The sequence below is a fragment of the Oncorhynchus mykiss genome, chromosome 8, assembly GCF_013265735.2.
Source record: "Oncorhynchus mykiss isolate Arlee chromosome 8, USDA_OmykA_1.1, whole genome shotgun sequence".
Classification (NCBI taxonomy): Eukaryota; Metazoa; Chordata; class Actinopteri; order Salmoniformes; family Salmonidae; genus Oncorhynchus; species Oncorhynchus mykiss.
Window position 1 is genome coordinate 24427536 of NC_048572.1, and position 27380 is coordinate 24454915.

At 41.0% G+C, this 27380-nt stretch overlaps 4 protein-coding genes across 8 annotated transcripts in view; 1 reads left to right on the plus strand and 3 right to left on the minus strand.

Moving 5' to 3' along the window:
• slc5a6a (solute carrier family 5 member 6a) overlaps window positions 1-7330 on the plus strand; it is a 32322-nt gene extending 24992 nt beyond the window's left edge. For all 5 annotated transcript variants that reach the window (XM_036985102.1, XM_036985105.1, XM_036985101.1 and 2 more), the window contains 7 exons: window positions 185-273; window positions 467-579; window positions 838-905; window positions 1103-1189; window positions 1383-1570; window positions 1753-1978; window positions 2113-7330. In XM_036985102.1, the coding sequence (XP_036840997.1) occupies window positions 185-273; window positions 467-579; window positions 838-905; window positions 1103-1189; window positions 1383-1570; window positions 1753-1978; window positions 2113-2277 (936 nt within the window). In that variant the 3' untranslated portion in view covers window positions 2278-7330. The remainder of the gene's footprint in view (window positions 1-184; window positions 274-466; window positions 580-837; window positions 906-1102; window positions 1190-1382; window positions 1571-1752; window positions 1979-2112) is intronic.
• Window positions 7331-8961: 1631 nt separating this feature from the next.
• Window positions 8962-11112, minus strand: LOC110529659 (transcription factor 24). Its single transcript, XM_021612065.2, has 3 exons — window positions 10731-11112; window positions 10027-10317; window positions 8962-9751 (listed from the first exon to the last, which is right to left on the minus strand). Exons 1-3 carry the CDS (start codon window positions 10863-10865, stop codon window positions 9614-9616), a joined length of 564 nt encoding a protein of 187 aa, XP_021467740.1. The 5' UTR covers window positions 10866-11112; the 3' UTR covers window positions 8962-9613.
• Window positions 11113-11431: 319 nt separating this feature from the next.
• On the minus strand, window positions 11432-19405 carry LOC110529658 (epoxide hydrolase 1). The gene is made up of 9 exons (XM_021612064.2): window positions 19307-19405; window positions 16522-16712; window positions 16222-16402; window positions 15828-16046; window positions 15555-15684; window positions 13630-13844; window positions 12784-12892; window positions 12541-12663; window positions 11432-12346 (listed from the first exon to the last, which is right to left on the minus strand). Exons 1-9 carry the CDS (start codon window positions 19389-19391, stop codon window positions 12139-12141), a joined length of 1461 nt encoding a protein of 486 aa, XP_021467739.2. The 5' UTR covers window positions 19392-19405; the 3' UTR covers window positions 11432-12138.
• A 652-nt stretch (window positions 19406-20057) lies between these two features.
• srp09 (Signal recognition particle 9 kDa protein) lies at window positions 20058-21800 on the minus strand. Its single transcript, NM_001160617.2, is given in 3 exon segments — window positions 20058-20588; window positions 21146-21214; window positions 21645-21800. Coding segments are annotated over 3 exon segments (255 nt in total). The 5' UTR covers window positions 21717-21800; the 3' UTR covers window positions 20058-20474.
• Between the last annotated feature and the right edge of the window lie 5580 nt (window positions 21801-27380).

Genomic DNA, 27380 nt, shown 5'->3' on the forward strand with positions numbered 1-27380 from the left:
TCACTGCACTGGCATCCTGATGTGACTGGCTATGTTAATGTCTCTCTTCAGATCATTGCCAATCAAAGGCTTGATGTTTGAGTTGAGGCCATTGTTTGGTTAAGCTCTCCCATAACTGTAATTTGTGAGGCTTAATTTTGGCGCTGTTGATCCAGTCTAAGTGGTAGTTTCTTCCTGTCTGCAGATGGTGCTGTACTTTGTGATGGATGTGTTCAGGGACCTGCCAGGCCTACCAGGGCTGTTTGTAGCCTGCCTGTTCAGCGGAGCTCTCAGGTACTTTACTTAACTGCCCATGGCTCTCATGTTCGGTCTGTAGTACTAGTGAGACCTGTTTCTATGCTACATTAATGTCATAGTGTTGTGGTACACCACTTGAGGTTGTATTATGATACCGTTATGAATACACTACACCATGCAATTTAGCCCCAGGACATTACTCTCAGCTTCCCTCCCTCTTGCGTTTCAGTACCATCTCATCAGCGTTTAACTCCCTAGCGACGGTAACCATGGAGGACCTGATCAAGCCTTACTGCCCGGCCATGACAGAGGCCAAAGCCACGCTGCTCTCAAAGGGACTGGGTGAGCTGCTGTTCCCTGAGTGGCCACACAGTGGCAGTGTTTCTAAACAGTGGCAGCAGTCTTCATGATTGATGAAAGTAATGTGGATTTTATAGAGCTTTTCGTTAAGTAACGTTGCTGGAGTGTAAAACCAATTTTGACTTCACCGTCCAAATACTGTGGAGTGTGTTTATTTTTTTGTAACTTGTGGAGCACATTGAATGAGTACTGTACTGCTATGGTCCTGACCTGTGTTTCTCTTCCCTTCTGTTTTCCCAGCGTTGGCCTACGGTCTGGTATGTCTGACCATGGCCTACGTCGCATCTCTCATGGGCTCAGTGCTGCAGGTGAGGGACTCACACATTTCCCCTGCTGACTGTTGCTTTAGTTAATGGGTACTGAATTAAATTTAGCAACGTTGCACTCATACGCCCCCCCCCCCCCCCCCCCCCCCCTTACACCTACTACTATCATTCAGTGGCTTCATAGGAGTTATTCATGAATTCTAAACCTCTTTTTCATTCACTCCCTCACTCTCCTCCAGGCAGCATTCAGTATCTTTGGGATGGTGGGTGGTCCTCTCCTTGGCCTCTTCTGTCTTGGAATGTTCTTCCCCTGGGCTAACTCCACTGTAAGTCAAAATGCTGCCTTGTTAACACGGGGGTCAAGTTGGCTAGCATTGAGGGATATTCAATTACAGGACACCATTTTGTTTTACTTTTTTACTGAACAATAAAATATATAAACTTTTTCATCATATCTGTGGTGAATTGGAGACATCTGTCTGATTTGATCCAGCTGTTCCTGTCTCTCTCTGTCCACAGGGTGCGATTGTAGGGTTGGTGGCAGGCCTGGCTATGGCGTTCTGGATTGGCATTGGTAATTTTGTGTCTCGTATGGCCGTGCCCACCCCTCTGCTCCCCATCATCAACGCCACCACTATGCCCCTCCGCGGCAACATGACTACCGCTGTCATGACAACCCTGATTACTTCAATCACCGCTAAACCAAAGTACATTCTTTTTTTCCCTTCTCGTTAAAATGATGGCATTTGAACCATTACAGCACTATCAAACATGAAGCGCTTGAGTTGTATCCCATTCTATCCCACCAAATATTGTACATGTTTTAAGGATGACTGCATAAGAATGATGATATGAATCTGACCAAGTATCTGTGTTTTCCTCTCTCCAGGCCTACAGGTGTGCAGGCCCTGTACAATCTGTCCTATTTGTGGTACAGTGCTCATAACTCTACCACTGTGGTGATAGTGGGACTGATAGTCAGCCTGTTGACCGGTCCTATGAAGGAGAAAGACCTGACCCCAGGGACTGTGTACCCTGTCCTGGGGAACCTGCTCTTCTTCCTGCCTGAACGCTACAGGGAGAAGCTCTGCTGTGTCACTCCACTGTCACACAAGGTAGCCCTCAGATCTTTCCAGTGAATTCTTAACGTTTTTGTTAGCCACACTCTGTTTCTAATATAATTGTAACAATGTTTACTTTGATTACTTAATTACCATGTTTTTTGTATGTGTGTGGGAATGTTGTGCAGCCCAAAGCGATCAACACGCAGCCGTACCAGATGGCTCAGGAGAGCAACGGCGTTGCCCAACACAAAGAGGAGGAGAAAATAGAGAAGGATAAGAAGGACGAGGAGAGGGCCACCCCTCAGCCTTCCTGCCGACTGGCTCACACAGTGCAGGAGACGGCCTTGTAACAGCCCCCCCCCCTACACACATGCCCCACCACTTCCATAACCCCCCCCCCCTCAGCTCTCTCAACCCTTGGGAAGAGGACCCACGTGGGGCCAGAGAGGCAGCGGAGATCCAGTGTGCCTGGTCATGACTTCCATCAAGAACCACAGGGTCAATGTGGAAACAGGGAGATTCACCCCTGACCCTTACTCCCTGGAAAAACTGATACACCACAAATATATGGTGGTTTTTAAGAGTGCCAGAGTCCTCTGCTATAATGAAGAATAGTGCACTTACAACTGGACCCCCCCCCAGCCACAAATCGTGTGTATCTTGAAATCATTGATACGTCATTAAGGATGGCACTGGTCACAGTTTCCCTAAACTGAAGTAACTGGAAATCACTACTTATGAGCCTGGAGTTTTGAGAAGAGCCAAAATGTCTGAATTGAGGTGGATTCCTGGATGGAGAAATGCTAGCGCAACACAAGTGGCAATCATGCGCCGTGCTGAGGAGAAGTCTCATTGTTGTCTAGTTAGTAGATCTAAGAGCCTGGACTGAACAAAAGGGCTGTGACTGTCATTCGGATATTTTGTTAAATGTATGATTGAAAGATTGTGGACATACACATGCACTAAGTTGTTCAAATGACTGTGATGGACCCAAGTCTTTTGTTTCTCAGAGAATCGGGTAGAGAGCAGGTAGCCTAGTGATTAAGAGCATTAGGCCAGTAACCGAAAGGTCCCTGTTTTTTATCCCCGAGCCGACTAGGTAAAAAATAGTTCTATGTGTCCTTGAGTTAGGCACTTAACCCTCGTTGCTCTTGTAAGTCTTGGGATAAGAGTCCACTAAATGACTAAAATGTCAAATTCGCAGGCGGAGAAGAGGTACTTCAGATTTAACTGTCATTGCATATTATTTTTATAGAAAAGATTAAGTCAGATGAACTATAAGAATTTTTAAAACCGTGTGGCTGCGATCCGAGTTCTCTTGAATGCTCTTCCCAACAGCTAAAGGTTTGAAGCTGCGCATGTGCATGATTCTCTACTTTACGCACAGTCTGTATTACTCCTTCGGCTGCCCACGGTGCCCAGAGAACAGGCTACTCTAGTGAAATGGTGCTTGTTTAATAAAGTTAGATCAAAGCTGAATCCATGTCTGCAAGACCACATAATGATAGTATTCTACATAACAGAGCCACATATAATGGCATAGTGGAACATTATGCTGCTGTAGGACGAACAACCTCATTTTAGGACGATTGTGCGACGGGTCACATTTTTCTCTCAAGTGGCCGAAGCTCAACAACATGTGCCACCAGGCAAAATATGTGCCTGATTGAAACCAAACACAAGCATGCTACAGCTTGTTAGCACCATCTACTAAATAATTAGCTCACTACATTGTTCAAAACAACACTGTAGAGATGTAAATGCATAACCCTATTAAACTGAGATCAAATGGTTAGCATGCAGATGCTGCATTTACGTTTTACCAATAAAACTTCCAACAATTACCATTTAATGATTGACTGTGAGAAATGTGAAGGGAGGTTGATTGTGATCTTACAGACATTGATTCCACTTTGATCCAACTTTATTAAACCAGCACCGTTCGCCAGTGTAGCCTGTTCTCTGGGCAGCTGAACGAGTAGAGCATAGACTGTGTAAAGTACAGAATCCCACACATGCCCAGAATCTTCAAACCTTTAGCTATCGGAGAGAGGGTTCCAGAGAACTTGATGATGATGATAATAATAATAATCCTTTATGTCCCTGTAGACGGTTCCTAAAGCTCCTTTACATGGCCTTATTTGGCTTGCTATAGTAACTTAATAAAGAGGTAGATAACCTTAAACACTCTTAACATGCCATACAATTATATATTGTAGATGGAGCTCAAGACATAACCTCATTTGCCATTAACTGGGATCACATTTTCAGGTCATCGAGTCTGCACTACTACTTCATCGAGAACCAGATAACCTGCTGGTTAGCTAGTGACATTAATGCATGTAGAATACCTTATCCTCACAGTCCATTCACACTGTAGATCCCATAGTTACTTCAGGTGCCTCATTAGTAGGCAGTGTGTGAATGTAGTTTAATTTTGATTACTGATCAGTGTGTAATTAGGATTGTGATACAGTATACTTATACTGCATAGTACATGTATAATGATTCTCCATATGTGTCTTCGATGTTTGTTAGATTTACATGTATGACCTGTGTCTCGTCCACCCCACTGCTCTAACAGAGCATATTTACAGTGAAGGGAACAGCTCTGGTTCAAACTGGAAAACTGCAGCCATTTTGATGGCTCAACAGAGTTCAGTACTCAGAAATCTTAGGGTAGACTAATATATGTGATGTTCTTTGGTTGTATCTTTGAAGGACTTGGTTTCCTTTTGGCACTTCACTGTTTCTTGATGTTCAATGTACCAGGGGAAAACTTCCAATAATTTTCAAATGAAATAAGTACAATGTTTTATGGCGTGTTTTTGTAAGTGGCCACTTTATCTAATGATGTAAATGTTTTTCCAGAACAGTATCGGCGGTTGATTTAACATTGTTATTATGAAGAATTTTTTTTATTTTGGTCATTCGATGAGTATGAAAGCAGATGTTGAATTTTAATGATCATTTGTCAAATGTTTCATATTCATGTTTCAAGGTCCTATTTGCAATCTGAAGAATTCTCATGTCATTCTCTGTTCAACATCTTCATTTTGTACTCCTCCCATCCACTGGAATACCTAACCACACTACAGAATTCAAGTCAGGGTAATGTGGTAGTACTCTGTTGAGATTATCTGGTATGTGGTGAGCTTGTGATTCCATATGGCCTGTTTGTCCCTCAAACAGGGACTCTACTTGTGTGTGTTTGTCTCTCTGTGGTTGTTTCTGTAGTTGGGGACTCGAGTGACATGCCTGTCCATCTGTCTTACTGTGGTTTGGGTTGGGATAACTTTTGATTGACTACATAGTGACTCATTCAGCCCATACCAATCTGCTTTAATTGTTTCCAAAGAGTTTTTACATAAATTCTGTAGAGCCATTTTCTACCTGCCTTTTTACCCCGTCTACCTTTATGGGGAATAAAGAAACTCTGGCTATGGATGGGCAGATAGATATATTATTTATTTATTGTGGGGCTAATGTTGTGACACTACTGACTGAATGCCATGCTATTAGGCTTCTGATACCATTGTTATCAATGACATACAGGCAAATTTTGCATTGGATCCTATGGCTACAGTCCGATACGAGCAAGGAATGTTGTTCATTCATCCCCACTGAAAAAATACCTCTTCTCGTTCAAAGCATATAGAAAATGATGTCATCGCTTTGTTTTGATAGTTTATTACCAAAAGAGAGAATATATATCTATATTTCCATTGACTTCATTACTATTTGTTGCAAATGGAACTATGTTGTGGAACTTTTGAGTGGCGGCAGGTAGCCTGGTGGGTTGGAGCGTTGGGCCAGTACCCCGAAAGGTAGCTGGATCGAATCTCCGAGCTGACAAGATCAAAATATTTCGCTCTGCCCCTAAGCAAGGCAGTTAACCCACTGTTCCTTGGGCTCCGATGACGTGGATGTCGATTTTAGGCAGCTCTCCGCAACTCTGATTTTGAGAGGTTGGGTTAAATGCGGAAGACACATTTCAGTCGAATACATTGTACAACTGACGAGGTATCCCCCCTTTCTATGTGCAAGTACCATTGAAATGTTTTGTGAATGGAGGGCAGAAGTGGTCAAGTAGTTATACTATTTCTGTGTTTGCACAACAAAGCAACTTCAAACTATCGTTTTCTGTATGTTTGTACGTAATGAAGTTAGGGCTATCCCTTCTTGTTGTAACATTCACAAACATTTCTATCGTTCTTAGAGGTTTTTTTTAGTCCTTTTTTAATTGACATCCTGTGACCGACAAAGTTTGATATTTTGTTGATAAAGTTGATTTGATAGTCTGTGATAAGATATGACTGAATTAATTCCTTTTTAATCATACCAGAAATGACTTGGAAGTGTTTGTAACGCTAAACTTTAAATTAAGTGAAGACCACCCCTTTCCAGGACATGTTTTGGATGAATTTACAGTCTGCAGTGCTGAGATACTGTTATTCAAGATGTCAATTTACCCAATGTGAGTTTAGGACTTTGTTTTAGTAATGCTGACATCTACTCAGAGCACAATCGAGACCTATTCTGTGATCTTGTTTTTAAGTTGACAGGGCCAACTATCTAGAAAAGATGAGTTGTAAAGTGACACGTGAATATGAAGGGCAAAACGGTTGTATTGAGTTTGCTTGCACCAGCTAAATCATAGATTGGACTAAGTCAATTTACAGCCTGAACCGTAAAGTAGAAGATCTGTAAACCATTGCGTCCTAAAAATGATCAATCCTGAATAGCTTCTATCCATACCAATGTACTATGAGATGTGTTTAGTTTAAATTTAAAATGCACTTGGCCTTGAGAGAGAAGCATGGCACTTGGTCATTTCAAAAGATAATAAATATTCTGACTCAATATTTATTATTAATATTTGTTCTCCAATTTGTATGAATTCTTCCTAGTATGCATTCCCAAAAACCATAAGCAGTGGCGTTTGGTCAACTACACTGCTTTGGCTGTGCCTTCATATGATCTCTGTATCATGATTATTTTGTCATATTGTTGGATGTCATGGAAGTTGATTTAGCTCGAACTAGGAGCACACTACAAAGGGGCAGCTGTGATAGGGTGGAGTTGAACTCTCATTTACCAAGCAGAATGAGATCTGTGTTCTGTTCATTATGTCAATGGGAGCCAAGGTTTTAAAAAAATAACTGAATCGAGCTTCCCTTTCGGAAAAGCTCAAGTGGTACCTTTTCAGTTTGCAAACATTTTCTGTTTTGGACATTACTGAACACTCCCTAGGTCTGTGAGCGAATTCTTCAGTAGTGGCTGTATCTGTGTCTGACCACCCTGGAGGACATGATTTCTCAAGGTTAAATGTTTAAGTGAATGAATTTTGGTAACATAATTGTTGTTGCTCTGTTTTTTTTTTAAATAAAACGTTGGATTGGACATGTGCTTTGTCAGATGTTTGTCTTGTGTCCTGTCCTCCGGTAAGTATGCATATGGACAGTGGATACGTCTACTAAACCCATTATTGAGGAAACCTCTTGTAGGTCAATTTAATAAAACAAACTTTTGAGGGCTTGATCAGCCTTCATTTTGAGGATGAGGGAGTAAGAGCCTTCCACTGTGTCATTCCTTTCCTATCCCAAGGGAGGGCTGTTATCACTGCAGTATCCTTTAGCCTTCATTCTCCCTACTACTCCTAGCTCTTCTCTCTGGTGGGTCATTGTGACTGTGTCACCGGGTCACATGCCACTCCTGTGGCGTCTTTCTCCGCATGATGTTGGAACACTTTCCATCCCAGCTTTGTGCCAAGGACCGCAAACCTTCTGTTGCCACAACAACCTCTGCTGCCGCCACACCAAGCCCCTCGTTCAGCACAACTACAGCTCTTCCTTCTGGTTATATACTAATTCAAGTGGTAGACTCACAGAAGGAACGGTAACTTTTGACAAGTATGGTTGTCTTTCAGATGAACCTCGACAGACTTGGGGTTTTACTCATTAGGAACCTGTCTTGGCCATCTCTCTGGACCGAGCCATCAACCGGTCTGGTACATTAAATACTATTTTTCTTATTGACAAAGTTGTTGAGTTGTGCCTTCCTCCCTACTTTTCTTCCCTTCCTCCTTGTCCTCCCTCTCTCCTCTATTCCTCTGGTGATTCCAGCTAGGCCAGGCCAACGAGGGGAGGCTGGACAGAAAGCTTAATAAATTCACTCAGCAATCAGTGTGTACTGGATATAATGAGCTGGAGATACAGAAACTATGTTGATTATCTCCTAACATGAAGGGAGATCAGGGTTATATGGGTTTATTGGCACAAACATGCACATTCAGACACACCTAAAGATCTATTTGCAGTTCAAGCCAAAAGGGCCTTTAAATCAAGTTTGTTTAGTTGATGACCCTCAATTTGAGGTCACTTGGTACAGAAATAACGCCATTGGATAATCCATGTCCTGGCATACAGTATGGGCTTTCCATTAAAATGAGAATGTGATTGTTTAAATATATGCGCATGCATTATATTGACCAGTGCAACAGAGCCTCTATTGGCCGATATGCTTTATCCTCTGTGATCTAGACTAGAAAGTAAACTCAGTGGGAATGCTGGAACGTTGTGCACCACTGTCTGTCTCACATTGTTTCGCCAACATTTCTGCCCTCTCCTTTCCCTCTGTAAACCCTGCCTCAGTAGCACATCTCTGGCATGTCCAAATTAGCCATTTAATATGAGAGGGGGGTTTATCAGACCCCCCCCCCCCCCCCTGACAGATTTATAGAGCTAGCCTTGAACGCTGTACCGTTTCTTGTGGACCTGAGCCCATGTTGCTCAAGGGGTTCTGTGGTCTCGTCCATGTTACAGCCAACAAATTCTGTCTCTGTCTGCCTGAGCACAAATACTTTAAGCAGTTTAGCAATACAGTCTGTTAAAGTGTGTTTCTTGGTTAATATCAGAATATAAAATGTGTCTACCAAAGTCACATGACTTCATTATGTCATGGTAATGTATATTTTCTGGAAGATAACTTTTGCTAGGAGACAAGAAATGATACGCACACACACCAAAATACTGTAATATGAAGTAAAGTCTTTAAGATCACTCAACAGTGCAAGTATGTCAGATAGCACATACAAAGCCATAACGTGTCATTTACATCAACTTAGCAAAGTTTGCTGTGTGAATAAATGTTTACTCGCAAGCGGGCATTATTACACAGATATGGACTAGTACTCAGGGCTCCACAGCTGAACACATGGTTGCCAAGTGTTCTCACAACAATCCTCCCCTTCTGTTAATCTGTCCATCCTTTCACTCCCACCCCAAACACAACTACAACACTAAAAATAAAACAAATCCAGGAGACAGGGATAAAGATCAACTTTAATTCATCCTAAAGCTAAAAACACAATAAGTCACTGAAATGGTCAACATTGCTTTGAGACCCTCAAAACAACATTGCACTCTTTGATCATAACAAATATTTTTACACACTTTTAGTGATTTATGTTTAATGCCGTGTAATAAATAAGTGGTACGATGTGCTAAGCAAAGCGATCCTTTGGTTTTGTATTTTATATCGTCATCATTGTATCTAATCCCCTGGACGTTGTAGGAGTTTCCGTGTTCAGCAAGTACATTACTTGTACATTGCAATTCACTGCAGTTTCATACGCAGTTGGATATAAGTTAAGTTGGATATATTGTTATTTCATCGCTCCTAGTACTAAATGGATCTGTCCATGTTGACCTCTGGGCTAGGGGTCAGTGGATGCGTCGCCTTCTCTCCTGACATTGGCGTCTGATTGGCTGACAGCAGTCCTCCCACACTCCCACAGTACAGCAAGGAGCGCATCGGCCACTTCTGTCAGGACAGGAGACATGTTCAACTGTAGTTAGTCTGTATGCTTATAATAAATCCTAACAAATGATAGATTATAGTCATAGAAATAATCTAAGTATTGATCCCTACTATATTTCTAATATTACGCGACAATTTACGTCTGATATTAATTGAACTTCTGGACATGAATTTATGACATGAAACACGAAGAGATAATGAGGAACAGATCAGGGTTATAAGCTATGATGACCAAGAAATGAAAACGATAAGCACCCAGCTAGTTTGATGTCACCGACCTTGACTGGGTGGAGGTAGCCCCCTGCCCTGGGGGGTAGTGGGAGTTCAGACAGAGGCCCTCCCTGATCCAGAGTCTCAGTAAGGTGGGCGATGTAGTCGGTGGCCAGGACCAGGACGTCCAGCTTGGAGAGCTTGGTGTCACGGGGGACGGAGGGCAGGGCTGCCTGCAGGCTGTGGAAGGCCTGACGGAGGTTACGCACACGGCTCCTCTCCCTGGCCGCGTTCTCTGGGGAGTGATGAGACTTCATGGCCCTGCTAGGCTGCACCCCATTAACACACCCAGACCTCACCTGGACCACGCAGGAGGGGCAGAGACACGTATACGATAACATGGTAAATAAACACTTATATGGAGATAGGAAATGAGAAAATAATGTTCCAACAATGAATTTCAAATGACAGATTTAAGTTGGTAAACAACATCAGAGTGCACAATAACATCTGTTTCCATACCACAAGATCTGACGTGTGAAGTTGATTTAGCAAATATTTAACATGAAGGGTCTAAATATTGTGTAAATATTGACAATGAAGGAGTTTAAGTTATTCAGAAATAATAATTGTAGAGCTAATTAACATAAATAGAAGCAAGTATAGCTGAGATGACCTGTCTACTTTTCAATTACTTTTTCAATTACTATATCCCTGAAGTACCCACTGCTCATCTTTATTCCCTCCAGATTATGTAGAGGTTTTTACTTACCCACTTCTTAGGATCCCTACGTGTGGACTGTCTGTGTCCAGGCTGCGGTGTTCTCAGACTGAACTGGTTCTGTGAATACATCTTGGTCTGCTCTGCTGGAATGGACTTAGGATCCTCCAGCTGCTTTTCAGCCATGAATTCTTCAGGACCCCCAGCCACTCTAACGAAGACCAACCAGCCCCAAACAGATATCCAGCCACCCTAACGAAGACCCACAGAGACCCAGAGCTCGACTGCTCTTAACCGCAGCTACCCAGACCCTCTAACAATCTCCAATCACGGCTTCTCCGCTGCGCATCGTGGTCCTACATCCTCCCTCTCCAACCATCCCTCTTTCTCAGTGTCTCTTTCCCTCCCCTTGACTTAACTGGTGAGGTAATGCGGGGATCTTCAAGCAGCCCTCATCTCCCCCCCACGCCTCCCCCGGGTGTGCTCTGCCAAGGGAAGCAGCCTCAGAGAGGTGGTGGGGTGTCCCAGGGCAGGGTTCAGAGCTTGGGAAACACCAGGACCTGGCAGCAGCTGGAGGTACCTCTGGCCCCACCATGATGGACAACTAGGAGGATGTTACTGCACCTGGTACCATCATCATATTATTTTTGTCATAAAACTTGGAATGTCCCATATATTGTAGGTGTGCCCAAGACATTAGCAGAAAACTGTACACTAATTGAATTGAAATCTTTATTAATATGTATAGATCAGGATATTAGTGTCTGAAATACAAAGTGCTATTCATGTAATACTATAACATTGTAAATAATGTTGAGTAAATAAGAACAGAACCGGTGTTCAAAGTAAAATACATATCACCTGATATTTTATGCATCATTTGATAACCACTCGGGCATAGACTATGCCAGTAATCTGAACGAAGAACTGCCTGTGCTCTCCTCTTCAAAATTCAAGAACAACCTAAACAAAATGAACTTCTATTCACTCATCCATTGATCCATTCATAATTCCCTAACTAGAGAGTATGTTTTCTACACCACCTCATTTGCAGTGGGCATTGAGAGGCCTTACCAGGGTTGGGGTCAATTATATTTCAATTCAGGAAGTACGTTCTCTTCAATGCTTTTCAAGGAGTAACATATGGAATTTGATTTACTTTCTGAATTGACTGGAATTGAAATGGAATTGACCACAACCCTGGGCTTTACTGTATTATATTAGCCTGGTCACAGACCAGACTGCACTGTTTGTGGTTGTCATGCCAAAACAGCACAAACTTATCTGGGACCTGGCTAGTATTATATGCTCATGGGTGTAAAACAGCCAGCTATGGCAGAGGTCTCTCTCTCTATGGGTTTATCTGGCACATTTCAGTGCTATCATAACACCAGTGCTAGCTGATCTAGCAACTGGTGCTGTTTGGTAAACAAGGAAGGCTGATATGCGGACTAGAGGATCACTTCTTCCTCTTCTCCTGAATCTTGGTGAAGTTCTGGATGTCCTGGGCCATGAGTTGTGGCTCCTCCATGGCGGCGAAGTGTCCTCCTCGGGCCATGGGCGTGAAGGTCTTCAGCTCGCGGTACTTCTGCTGCACCCACAGCTTGGGGGTGTGCATCAGCTCGTTGGGGAAGCAGGCAAAACCGGTGGGCACGTGCACTGGCATCCTGGGTAAAGAGGAAGCGAAGAAGTATATTAGTTTACTGAAACATAAAATTGGTTTGAGTCCTTTCTACTTTAACATCATGACTTATCAGGACAAAGTTTTGTATGTTCTGAATGTGGAGTGCCTCATGCTAGCTAGACTGTTACATCACATACATACAGTAGATATTACATTCCGTAACAACAGTCCTCTCACTTTGAGTGTGGCTGGTCAAGACCCTTGCTAAAGTTCTCCTTGTAGAAGCGCATGGAGGAGATGATGCAGCCAGATGTCCAGTAGATCATCACGTTGGTCAGCAGGTCATCCAGACTGAACTTCCTGCAAGGCAAGGGAGAAGCCATAAACATGGCCATGGTAATTTGACAAAGAAGCCTTTGAATACTAATTAACTATGCTATTTTACACCAAAGGCTGTGGTTCAGGTCTAAGACGTTCTACCTCGTAAGTCCTCCATCATCCAGGTTCCTGAAGTCATGGTCAGTCCAGGTGGAAAACTTCTCCAAGATATAAGCAGCAAGACCTACTGGAGAATCATTCAACCCTCGACCTGCAGGAAGAGAGCAGACACATATAGAACCAGATAAATGTTACAACATAGTTACTTATTCCTGGTCCTGGTCTATACAGAAGCAGCAATTAAAGCTGTGTGTAGCCCAGAACGCTTCCCCTTCAAAACTGGTTCCCTCTCTTACCTAGTGGTGTAAAGTACTTAAGTAAAAATACTAGAAAGTACTACTCAAGTCGTTTTTGGGGTACCTGTACATTACTATTTATATTTTTGACAACTTTTACTTTTACTCCTCTACATGCCCAAAGAAAATAATGTACTTTTTACTCCATACATTTTCCCTGACACCCAAAAGAACCCGTTACATTTTGAATGCTTTGCAGGACAGGAAAATGGTCCAATTCACACACTTAAAGATAAAATTCCTGGTCATCCCTACTGCATCTGATCTGAAGGACTCACTAAACACAAATGCTTTGTTGCAGTGTGCCCCTGGCTATCTGTAAATTTAAAAAACAAAGAAATCGTGCCATTTGGTTTGCTTAATACAAGGAATTTGAAATGATTTATACTTTTATTTTTGATACTGAAGTACATTTTAGCAATTACATTTACGTTTGATACTTAAGTATATTTAAAACTAAATACTTTTTGACATTTACTCAAGTAGGATTTTACTGGGTGACTTTCATTTTTACTTCAGTCATTTTCTATTAAGGTATCTTGACCTTTACTCAAGTATGAAAATGGGGTACTTTTTCCACCACTGCTCTTACCCACAGTGTCAGGCTTGGTGGCCTGGATGTGCATGTATCCTGACTCCTTGACAGACTCCACCACTAGGTTCTGCACAACAGGGTAGATGCGCTGGATGTCGTGCTCATTGAAGCCAAACATCTTGGGGAAACGGCGGCCCAGCATTATAGACAGAACCATGGGCAGGCCCGGCTTGGAGGGGGGAGCAAAGTTGAGATGCAAGCCTTTGATTATTCTGGGGTGACAAAACCAGAGAGCCGAGATGTAGTACAACACAGAATCTGAGTCAAACTGCGAAGCTTTCTGACTTCATATCATTCACAGATGACAACATCTGAATTAATAACAGTAGCTAATACAGAGCCTTCAGAAAGTATTCACACCCCTTCACTTTTTCCACATTTTGTTATGCTACAAAGTGGGATAAAAATGGATTTAATTGTCATTTTTGGTCAACGATCTAAAAATTGTGGTCAAAGTGGTAGAAAAATTCTAACATTTATTAAAAAATTATGAAAAATAAAATGGCCATATATCTTGATTAGATAAGTATTCACACCCCTGAGACAAAACATTTTTGAAACACCATTGGCAGCAGAGTCTTTTGGGGTAAGTCTCTAAAAGCTGTGCACGCCTGGATTGTACAATATTTGCCCATTATTCTTAAAATAAATTATAAACCTCTGTCATGTTGTTTCTTGATAATTACTAGAAAGACATTTTCAAGTCTTGCCATAGATTTTCAAGCCGATGTAAGTCAAAACTGTAATTAAGCCACTCAGGAACATTCAATGTTGTCATGGTAAGGAACTAATGTAGTTATTGTCCTGCTGAAAGGTAAATCGTCTCCCAGTGTCTGTTGGAAAGCAGACTGAGCCAGGTTTTCCTCTAGGATTTTGCTGGTGCATAGCCATATTCCATTTCTTTTTATCCTAAACAACTCCCTAGTCCCTGCCGATGACAAGCATACCCACCCATAACATGATGCTGCCACCACCGTGTTGTGTTGAAATTTGCCCCAAACGTAACACCTTGTATTCAGGACAAAAGGTTTATTTCTTTGCCACATTTTTTGCAGTATTACAAGTTCCTTGTTGCAAACAGGATGCATGTTTAGGAATATTGTATTCTGTACCGGTTTCCTTCTTTTCACTCTGTCATTTAGGTTAGTATTGTGGAGTAATACAATTCTACTGATCCATCCTCAGTTCTCATATCACAGCCATTAAACTCTGTAACTGTTTTAAAATCACCGTTGGCCTTGTTGAAATCCCTGAGCAGTTTTCTTCCTCCCCGGCAACTGAGCTTGGAAGGAAGCCTATCTTTGTAGTGATCCAAACCCTAATTAATAACTTCACCGTGCTCAAAGAGATATGCCGTGTCTATTTTCACCCATCTACCAATAGGTTCCCTTCTTTGCGAGTCATTGAAAAACCTCCCTGATGTTGAGCTTGAATTTGTGCTTGAAATTCGCTACTTAATTGAGGGAACTTACAGATCATGTGTGTGGTACAGAGATGGGTTAGTCATTAAAAATCACGTTAACCACTATTATTGAACACTGAATGAGTTCTTACTTAAACTTAATATGTTATTTGTTAAGCACATTTTTACTCCTGAAATGATTTGTCATAACAAAGACGTTGAATACTTATCGACATGACATTTCAGCTTTTTATTTTTCTACAAACAAAATTCCACTTTGACATTATGGGTTATTGTGTGTAGACACAATCTCAATTTAATACATTTTAAATTCAGGCTGTAACACAATGACATGTGGAAAAAGTGAAATGGTGAGAATACTTTCTGAAGGCACTGTAACTCATAAAACACGCCCACGCATTCTAAATACCCTAAATGAGGGATCAAACATAATATTGGCTATGTCTCCCATGGCCTAGGCTAAGATCTGGCCATATCTCTGTGTGTTTGTCTGTCTTACTTGGGCTCCAGCTGGGCCATGTTGGTGGTGACGATCCATCCCCAGTCTCCTCCATGAGCATAGAACTGTTGGAAACCTAGTCTCTTCATCAGCTTGTGGAACACACGAGCCGCACAAACTGAGTCAAAACCTGAAACATGAAAATAATCATTCATTAGGGAAAACTAATACTAAGTTACCTAAAATAAAGTTCATCTTGCAGACACTCTTTTTTAGATTCAAAGGGCTAGGCATTTGTGACCCTTGACCCCAGCCAGGCTTCTAACCGATTACCTTTCTTATGTGGAGCCTCAGAGAAACAGTACCCAGGGATGGAGGGACAGACCACCTCAAACACGATGTCGTCTGGGTTGGAGGGTTGAGTCAGGAGGGGTATCATCCTGTAGAACTCGTAGAAAGAGCCTGGCCAGCCATGCACCATGAGCAGAGGCACAGCAGTCACGCCCTCAGGGAGGTTCTTGGGCCGCACATGGACGTAGTGCACGTCAATGCCTGATACATGGGTCAGAGAATACTTGAATGAACCATGAACCAAGTCCTTTCCTGGACTAAAATTATTATTTATTTTTTTATGCAAAGTTTGACGTTGACTTAAAGTTACGTAGTATTTATTGGCAAATGACAACTGATTGGCACATCATTGATCAATCTCTACACACCATCTCACCTTCGATGTTGGTTTTGTAATGTGGGTATTTGTTCAGTTGATCCACCTGCCTCCTCCAGTCAAAATCATGTCTCCAGTAGGAGACCACGTTCTGCAGATACTGGGAGTTGAAGCCGTAGGTGAACTGGCTATCCTCTAGAGAAGGGAAGGATCGGGTCTGGTCTATTCTCCTGTACAGGTCCTGGGGGGAGCAATATGAGGTTCAACTAATCAACAACTAAACACTGTTGCATAAGCCTTAAATCTCTAAGAGCAAGTTCGGCTCTCCTCTAGGCCCATAATCCCTCTGCACAATCTCACCTCCAACTCCTCCTTATTCGTCCGGACTGTGTACGGGCGAATGCTGACATCTTCTTCCCTGTCCAGGGGAGTCCCCTCCCCCCACCAGCCATCTTCACTCTTCAGCTGAGGCCTCTTACTCTTCTGCACCAGAATGTAGATCACTCCTCCCACCACCAGGGCTAACATAACCTCTGTAAACATGGTGCTTTCTGGGTGAACAGGAGAAACAAATCAGGGATAGCAGACGTTACAATCGATGCCCTTTATAATGGCATTCATGATCCTTATACAGTACCAGTCAAAAGTTTGGACACACCTACTCATTCCAGGGTTTTTTCTTTATTTTGTACTATTTTCTACATTGTAGAATAATAGTGAAGACATAATACATATGGAATCATGTAGTAATTAAAAAAGTGTTAAACAAACAAACTGATTCTTCAAAGTAGCCACCCTTGACAGCTTTGCACACTCTTGGCATTCTCTCAACCAGCTTCATGAGGTAGTCACCTGGAATGCATTTCAATTAACAGGTGTGCCTTGATCAAAGTTAATTTGTGGAATTTATTTCCTTCTTAAATTCCTTCTTAATGTTTGAGCCAATCAGTTGTGTTGTGACAAGGTAAGGGTGGTATACAGAAGATAGCCCTACGTCGTAAAATACCAAGTACATATTATGGCAAGAACAGTTCAAGTAAGCAAAGAGAAACGACAGTCCATTATTAATTTAAAGCATGAATGTCAGTCAATCCGAAAAATGTTAAGAACTTTGAACGTTTCTTCAAGTGCAGTCGCAAAAACCATCAAGCACTATGATGAAACTGGCTCTCATGAGGTCTGCCACAGGAAAGGAAGACCCAGAGCTACCTCTGCTGCAGGAGATAAGTTCATTAGTTTCCAGCCTTAGAAATTGCAGCCCAAATAAATCCTTCACAGAGTTCAAGTAACAGACACATCTCATCATCAACTGTTCAGAGGAGACTGCGTGAATCAGGCCTTCATGGTCGAATTGCTGCAATGAAACCATGACTAAAGGACACCAATAAGCAGAAGAAACATGAGCAATGACCAGTGGAAATATGTCCTTTGGTCTGATGACTACAAATTTGAGATTTTTGGTTCCAACCATTGTGTATTTGTGAGACGCAGAGTTGGTGAACGGATGATCTCCGCATGTGTGATTCCAACCATGAAGCATGGAGGAGGACCTGTGATGGTGTTGGGGTGCATTGCTGGTGACACTGTCAGTGATTTATTTAGAATTCAAGGCACACTTAACCAGCATGGCTACCACAGCATTCTGCAGCGATGTGCAATCCCATCTGGTTTGCGCTTAGTGGGACTATCATTTGTTTATCAACAGGACACCTCCAGGCTGTGAAAGGGCTATTTGACCAAGGAGAGTGATGGAGATGACCTGGGCTCCACAATCACCCGACCTTAACCCAATTGAGATGTTTTGGGATGAGTTGGACCGAAGAGTGAAGGAAAAGCAGCTAACAAGTGCTCAGCATATGTGGGAACTCCTTCAAGACTGTTGGAAAAGCATTTTAGGTGAAGCTGGTTAAGAGTATGCCAAGAGTGTGCAAAGCTGACATCAAGGCAAAAGGTGCCTATTTGAAGAATCTAAAATCTAAATTAGATTTTGATTCATTAAACACTTTTTTTGGTTACTACCTAATTCCATGTGTTATTTCATAGTTTTGATGTCTTCACTATTATTCTACAATGTAGAAAATAGTAAAACTAAAGAAAAACCCTTGAATGAGTAGGTGTGTCCAAACGTTTGACTGGTACTGTATGTAAATGCTTAGTAGTGAGTGAATTAATAGTTTTTGTTAGTAGGATACATGTGTCGCATGTGGTTAACAGTAGAAAAATAATCAGCAATACCTGAAATGTATGTTTACAAGCACAACAGATTTACACAGACACACAAGTCTACTTGACTGTTTTGCAGAAAATGGTTTGCAGAAAATGTGAAAAATAGAACAAAGTAGCACTGTTGTTGCACATAACTCCTTTCTGAAAGGATTAGGTAAAGAATGGAGTGGACAAGGCCCCATAGTCACAATTCATGGTGGCCAAAATGCATGACAAAGCATTTCTCTGGCCGGCCTCTGATACCACAACAACTTTCATCAAGAATTTAGAAACATATCAATCCGATTTCTTTGTGAGTATCTCTTTATTGATATACTTACAACTGACATAATTTTCTGTCAGGTGAAAAACAAGTTATCCATATTTATTCATACAGCAATTCTGAAAATAAATGTTTCCCTTTGGATCTTGTGATTACAAACTATAAAATGAAAGTACTGAGCCCTGGAATTTCCCTCCATGAGGACAAAACAAGCTTTTTTTCTGGAACAAGCAGATGGCAAAAAAAAAAACAGGCCTGGTATGACATATTACATCAGTCTTGACAATTAATTTGAGATATTTCAGATAACAGTTATATAAACCTACAATGGATAGGCTACAAAGTTTTAACCTACTAGAAATATAGATGGATGCTGCTTTTCCAAAATTGTTATCAAATCACCCAAAAATATACAATTATTATTTTATGAAAAATATTCTAGCCTTCCAGTTCTATTGATAGACATGACTGTCATCTCATCACAACAATCCAAAATTCACAGCTTTCAATTGGATCAACTTGCAACAATATTTTATCCTACATTCCATATGTATGAGGAAATATCGATTAATACATTATCGATAAGAAATATTGACCAACAATACTTTTGGAGCTATTATTTTTGAATGTATTACTTGCTAGAGGAGTTAATCTCACCTGCTGCTGGTTCGTTGTTCCACAAAATGCAATGACAATTCTGCCCTCTGCCACAGTTGTGTCGAAATGGAGACCAATGATTCATGGGAAATGTAGTTCTTGTCTACTGGATAAAGAAGTCCTCTAGTGATTTTTGAACTTTTCCTGTTGAAAAGTGATATCCCAAGTACAAATACAGTAAAGTATATGCACTAAAGGGCTTTTTTTTGTTGCAAAATAGTGTTTATTTAGACACAACTGCAAACTTTGAGTAGTGCATGCAAGGAGTTGGTTTGATAGAAAGTCTCGATGCCATTGGCCTCTCCCCTTGCTTGAGGAACAATAGAGGCGCAATAAAGAACACGTGTAAAGTCCCGTCCCCCACCCCGTGCCATTTTTGACTTACCTGGACCACCTATTGAGAGGTTTCTTTTGTTAAGAAAATCAGGCATTAAATGAGGTGAAAATGAGACTGGAGTTCTACTTTAAGACGCAAATGTGCAAACATGATGAACAAACGCATAAGAGAATGAACAGATGCTTCTCCAAGCATGGTGCTGACCTGATCTGAGGAGAAGTTATTTTCAAATCAATGGAGGGTGTCAGAAAAATCAGGCATTCTTGATTATTAATAGGGAACATTTGAAAACATTCAGCCACTGTGTGCTTAGTATGGTAGCTTGAACAAAAGCAATATGGGGAGATATTGAAATGGAATCATACAATGCTTTAAATCAAAATCTTTGAGTTATTGAGAGATGTTGGCTGTTATGGGGGTATATAAACATTTATTGAGTAACGCAATTATTAGTTTACTAAATTACATTGGAGGCATGTTTCTTCCACTAAAATAGCATGTGCGAATATCAAAAAGGTCATGCTTCATTCATATTCACTTAAACATGTTCATGAACGTTTCCAGATGTGAAAAAAAAAACATACATAAATAGACATGCGTCTCTCCATCTGTTTTTAGTCCATCTTAAAAATGAAAATAAATAAAAGCTCTTTTAAAAGAGGTTCAGCAAATCCCTCTTTAGAGCAGCGAAGGTTATGCTCTCCATTTTCATTTTTGATTTCCCCTCTCATGATCCAACGTCGTCATTCCAGCTCCGTTCTCTTCCGTTTGTGCTATTGACACCACAGTCTAGACTCAAAGAAGAGTTAATACAACTATGTGTAAGGGGGTTCAGTCCATTTCCATGGCACCACTTTCCTTGGACACCATAAGCCTCATCAGTTTGCCATGCAGTTTCTCTATCTTCTTCACGTCCTGGGCCTGGTCCGTCTTGTATTGTAAACACTGCAATGGAATATGAGAAGGAATTGTGGATTAGGTAGAGGGAAACAGAAGAATAGTTCACAACATGAGGCCAAAATTGGTTGTAAAAAGAAAAACCTACATGTCAACAAAGTCTTGCAAGCAACAGATTAGTGTAGCTATGTAGGATATGACAATAGTATCTTCTGATTGGGGGAGTTTTATTAAGAGCCTTGATGCTTGCTCTAAACATGTTTAAAAGGAAGACTGATGCCACAAACATGTTGTCAATGAAAAATACTGTCAGCTGTAACTGTTAAAACCAGTTGACAGTGTACAGTAAAGTGTGTATTTTGCATTTGTGAAATTATGTTGATGTGATATGAAAGTAGAGGGATTCATGTTTTTAGAACCGTACCACAATTGAGAATCAATTCAGGTTTAGGTGGGAGTATTTGGACGTTTTGGCTCCAGAGCATGTAAGATCCCTAGACTAGGAGTTACATCAGGCTCCCTTAGTCCACTATTGGGCTATATAGAATACAAACAGATGTGCAAAATCTGATCAAAGGGAGCAGACTGTCTTCTCTTGAACTTACCACTGCATCATCGGTGACTTTGATGCAAAGGTTACCATCACAGTGTCTGTATTTGAGAACCACCCTGACCTGTATCAAAAGGAGAGAAGAAAGCACAAACATAACTGAAAACGCTTAGCCTACTTATTGAAATAGGCAACAGCCATAGCTGCATATATGCATTACACCATGGTTGATTATCTTCATGATGCTCACACATATTTCAAAAGTTGACTAGCATTAGTTAGGCAGTCGTTTTCCTTCCAATTCACATTTGCCACCATATGTAACGTTAACTACTGTTAACAGCTGGCTGCATTGCTTTTAAAAACGGCTAACAAACTAGCTAGCTATCCTGCACCTAGACTCCATCCCTCTAACAGTGATAGTTATTATTGGCTACACATCTATTTGTGCTGTAAAATAACCATTCCTAAATACATTTTGCTCGCTAGCTAACGTTAGCTATCAAGATTTCAAGCTTGCTCTCAACAGAAAAATGTCGTAGATAGCTAGCTACCTTCATTGGATCTGTCAAATATAGTTTTTCTGCTGCACGAGCGAACTCTTCCCATGTTTGATAGTAAGGCATAATCCGTGTGAATACGAACTAAAATCTAAGAGAAAAACTGGTTAAATTGGCCTGTGAGGTTTACAAGCTAACTTCTTAAAAACCACATCAGCGAACCACCAGACAGAAAAGACCGATGTATACAAACGTCTGTGATTGGACGAGTGCTGTGCTGACCAATCACAGAGCACAATACTGTGGAGTTCAAGGTACGTCGTAATTTTAGCAAAGATTCTACTTAGCTACGAGACATTAATACTCCTCCAGAGAGAAACCCACAATCTTTGCTATTCAACTACGGTGGACTTCACACATCAGCCAGTAGGTGGCAGAAAGAAGCAGTTTACGGTATGTTTTTTCAAGAGCGCAAGAGAGAGCTTTCATTAGAAGAAAGTGAACGGAACAGAAATGAATATAATTAGGTTTCATTCTTCTTGACAAAATTCTTATTCTCAACAGAATAAAACACACAGTATAAGAAATTCGACTCAATATTTCAATATTTATTTCCACTTTTAATTAAATAATGGCCCGTTTGGCAACAAACCAAAGAGATTTGACAAACAAGAGCAGTCCATTGACCTATATGATTATTGATTTTTTTTAAAAAATTTTATATACACTGCTAAAATAAATAAAGGGAGCACTAAAATAACACATCCTAGATCTGAATTAATGAAATATTCTTATTAAATACTTTTTTCTTTACATAGTTGAATGTGCTGACAACAAAATCACACAAAAATGATCTATGGAAATCAAATTTATCAACCCATGGAGGTCTGGATTTGGAGTCACACTCAAAATTAAAGTGGAAACCCACACTACAGGCTGATCCAACTTTGATGTAATGTCCTTAAAACAAGTCAAAATGAGGCTCAGTAGTGTGTGTGTCCTCCACGTGCCTGTATGACCTCCCTACAACGCCTGGGCATGCTCCTGATGAGGTGGCGGATGGTCTCCTGAGGGATTTCCTCCCAGCGCCTCCATGCTCTGGACACTACGCTGACAGACACAGCAAACCTTCTTGCCACAGCTCGCATTGATGTGCCATCCTGGATGAGCTGCACTACCTGAGCCACTTGTGTGGGTTGTAGACTCCGTCTCATGCTACCACTAGAGTGAAAGCACCGCCAGCATTCAAAAGTGACCAAAACATCAGCCAGGAAGCATAGAAACTGAGAAGTGGTCTGTGGTCACCACCGGCAGAACCACTCCTTTATTGGGGGTGTCTTGCTAATTGCCTATCATTTCCACCTGTTGTCTATTCCATTTGCACAACAGCATGTGAAATGTATTGTCAATCAGTGTTGCTTCCTAAGCGGACAGTTTGATTTCACAGAAGTGTGATTGACTTGGAGTTACGTTGTGTTGTTTAAGTGTTCCCTTTATTTTTTTGAGCAGTGTATATACGCATACAGTGCCTTGCGAAAGTATTCGGCCCCCTTGAACTTTGCGACCTTTTGCCACATTTCAGGCCTCAAACATAAAGATATAAAACTGTATTTTTTTGTGAAGAATCAACAACAAGTGGGACACAATCATGAGGTGGAACGACATTTATTGGATATTTCAAACTTTTTTAACAAATCAAAAACTGAAAAATTGGGCGTGCAAAATTATTCAGCCCCTTTACTTTCAGTGCAGCAAACTCTCTCCAGAAGTTCAATGAGGATCTCTGAATGATCCAATGTTGACCTAAATGACTAATGATGATAAATACAATCCACCTGTGTGTAATCAAGTCTCCGTATAAATGCACCTGCACTGTGATAGTCTCAGAGGTCCGTTAAAAGCGCAGAGAGCATCATGAAGAACAAGAAACACACCAGGCAGGTCCGAGATACTGTTGTGAAGAAGTTTAAAGCCGGATTTGGATACAAAAAGATTTCCCAAGCTTTAAACATCCCAAGGAGCACTGTGCAAGCGATAATATTGAAATGGAAGGAGTATCAGACCACTGCAAATCTACCAAGACCTGGCCGTCCCTCTAAACTTTCAGCTCATACAAGGAGAAGACTGATCAGAGATGCAGCCAAGAGGCCCATGATCACTCTGGATGAACTGCAGAGATCTACAGCTGAGGTGGGAGACTCTGTCCATAGGACAACAATCAGTCGTATATTGCACAAATCTGGCCTTTATGGAAGAGTGGCAAGAAGAAAGCCATTTCTTAAAGATATCCATAAAAAGTGTCGTTTAAAGTTTGCCACAAGCCACCTGGGAGACACACCAAACATGTGGAAGAAGGTGCTCTGGTCAGATGAAACCAAAATTGAACTTTTTGGCAACAATGCAAAACGTTATGTTTGGCGTAAAAGCAACACAGCTCATCACCCTGAACACACCATCCCCACTGTCAAACATGGTGGTGGCAGCATCATGGTTTGGGCCTGCTTTTCTTCAGCAGGGACAGGGAAGATGGTTAAAATTGATGGGAAGATGGATGGAGCCAAATACAGGACCATTCTGGAAGAAAACCTGATGGAGTCTGCAAAAGACCTGAGACTGGGACGGAGATTTGTCTTCCAACAAGACAATGATCCAAAACATAAAGCAAAATCTACAATGGAATGGTTCAAAAATAAACATATCCAGGTGTTAGAATGGCCAAGTCAAAGTCCAGACCTGAATCCAATCGAGAATCTGTGGAAAGAACTGAAAACTGCTGTTCACAAATGCTCTCCATCCAACCTCACTGAGCTCGAGCTGTTTTGCAAGGAGGAATGGGAAAAAATGTCAGTCTCTCGATGTGCAAAACTGATAGAGACATACCCCAAGCGACTTACAGCTGTAATCGCAGCAAAAGGTGGCGCTACAAAGTATTAACTTAAGGGGGCTGAATAATTTTGCACGCCCAATTTTTCAGTTTTTGATTTGTTAAAAAAGTTTGAAATATCCAATAAATGTCGTTCCACTTCATGATTGTGTCCCACTTGTTGTTGATTCTTCACAAAAAAAAATACAGTTTTATATCTTTATGTTTGAGGCCTGAAATGTGGCAAAAGGTTGCAAAGTTCAAGGGGGCCGAATACTTTCGCAAGGCACTGTATATATTATTAACCAAATTAATTTTACAAACAACTTCCATTTCCACCTCTGAATTTAGGGAAGCAGACCTGGACATGAATGTACATTTAATTTGATGAACATGACTTTTAGCTAGTTTTCATCCTCCTCTTTTTAGGGAACATTGAACAACTGGCATTATGCACTTTACATTTGATACATTTTTGGACGATTCACTCATATTCTATTTATCTGTATCATAATCATCACCCTTGTCACATAGGCTACTAACATGGCAGGCTATGTCACTAGTGGTCCGTTTTAGTGATGGTGACATCAGAGTTGCATATTTGTTTCACACAGTGATTTATAGATTAGATTGATGGATGACAGTGAAAGGGCTGTCTCCCTGATTTAACCCAGTCTCAAGTCACAAGTTCAGGCCACCTGTGGCAGGACATCATGTAGAAATAGGCTCATCTCTGACCTCTGTCACTAACAGCCAGATAGGCCTATAATACACCCTTAAAGGCACTGCAATTCTGGGTGTATAGTAGGAGGATTGGATTTGGAGTAATTTTTTTCTCTATAGAGTAAAAATTTGGCCACACCCCGGACATATAACACACTATTTGTTTTGTATAATAATTAGTTTAAATAGCTATTTATGATTTAACTACATTAATTGCTGCTGCACAGACCAGGTAAAAATGAACTTGAATAAGAAATCAAATAGGCCACTGAATCTCAAGGCCAGTATCATAGGTCTATATCAGCTTTCATCTCAGTCTCTGAGATACTCTGACTCTCCTCCCTGTTCCAGGAAGGACAAAAAAAGCATAATGTATAGTTTTCATGTAGCCTATAATTAATCCTCAATCTGAAACAAGCATTGGTGGATTTACCATTAGGAAGAAGACGCCATTGCCTCAGGCCACACATCATCAAGGAGCCTTATGAGCTGGGCATGATATATTTTTTACAAAATGTATCTGCTTGAGGCCCCCCCCATGCTCCACTCCAGTCATAGTAAATAAATAAATCCCCATCAAAGTGTGTCTGTTTAAGGTAAATATATCTGTTTTTCATGGTTGCGTCTCAATCCACTGTGGCAGAGCTACACGGGGTTTGTCAGACCATATGACAACTCTAAAGTGTCACCGGACTCGTCTGAGGGTAACCCAGTACCGGGCCGAAAAATTAATCTTCCACATCAAAGGTATAAAGGGAATTCCACATAATTCCACACAATCTTTTCATTTTCCTGAGCTTTCTTCTATCTTTCAGATATCGGACAGACCCTTCAAAACATACTTGCTTTCGATAACAGTTTTGCATTTTCGACCGTTTTTTACATGTATGATTCTGTTATTCAATGCGTTTCTATGGGCTAATAGCACTAAGACCAAATTCATTTTTTTTTTACCAACAGGGGACCTAAAACTCAAAATCAAATTGCTAAATTATCGTTGGTATGACCATCTTAAAACAATTCCGTATGTTAGCTTAGTAGTAGTCTTGTGTTGCCATACTTCCAAAATCATGTCGCTGTTACTCCTCCCTTGGAGGTCTGGAGAATGTTGTATTGGCTGGCTCCCAGACGCAAGTGTGTGAGCAGTGCTGCAGCAGAGGCAGCTGAGTCACGGAGACAGAGCAGCACGCGCGCACGTCGTGACAACTTTTTACCAATTGTAGGTAGGCTAGAAAGATTGGTCGAAGTGGAGAATTAAATGAAAATTACATTAAATGTGAAGATGATAAGCTACATGTGCATATGATGGCCATCAAGTCACCTATTAATTTATATGCCATTGCGGGCTACTGTAGCCTACCATTTGATACAATAAATAAGTAATGAAATGAAGATATCACTGGAGTCATTGCAAATCAAAATGTGCCACTTGTGTAGTCTACCTGGAGCTGGCAAACATATTTAATAAATAGCTTATAACTCAGTTTGTTGTTGAAGCCTTGTGTTATTATACAATTATTAATGGCCAATAATTAAATTGGAAGTTATCAATTGTGATCATGGTCACAGCTCTTTTGCAAATGTATCATTCGCCACATTTAATGTCAGTTTCATTGTAGACGTTTCCCTGAAATGAGACGTTTGCATGTTGGCCTGTCAGGGGTATAGGCTACCTGCATCTTGCTCAGCAAACAATGGCAAAATTTTAATGCAATTATAAACCTAGATTTTAGTCAGTAGCCTATGCATATTGAAAAAACAAGTAAATCTCCCAAATAGGCCATTTAAACTGGGTTGTAGTCTTAACATCTGGCACATAATGCCAGAAAATAGCCTAACATTCGGTGTTTGAAGTTTGTCCAAGTGTTTCATGCACAGAGATTTCGAGATCCTCTGTCCAACTTTCATCACTCAAACTCTCCTCTCAGATTTATCTATAGTTATGCACATGTGCAAATGGGATTTATTTATAATTATAAACTGGGTGGTTTGAGCCCTGAATGCTGATTGGTTGACAGCCATGGTATATCAGCGGTGTACCACGGGAATGACAAAAACATACTTTTTACTCTTCTAATTATGTTGGTTAATCAGTTTATAATAGCAATAAGGCACCCTGGGGGTTTGTGGTATATGGCCAATATACCACGGCAAAGCGCTGTTCTTTGTGGTAATGGCCGAAATCAAATCATCCTACCGATCCT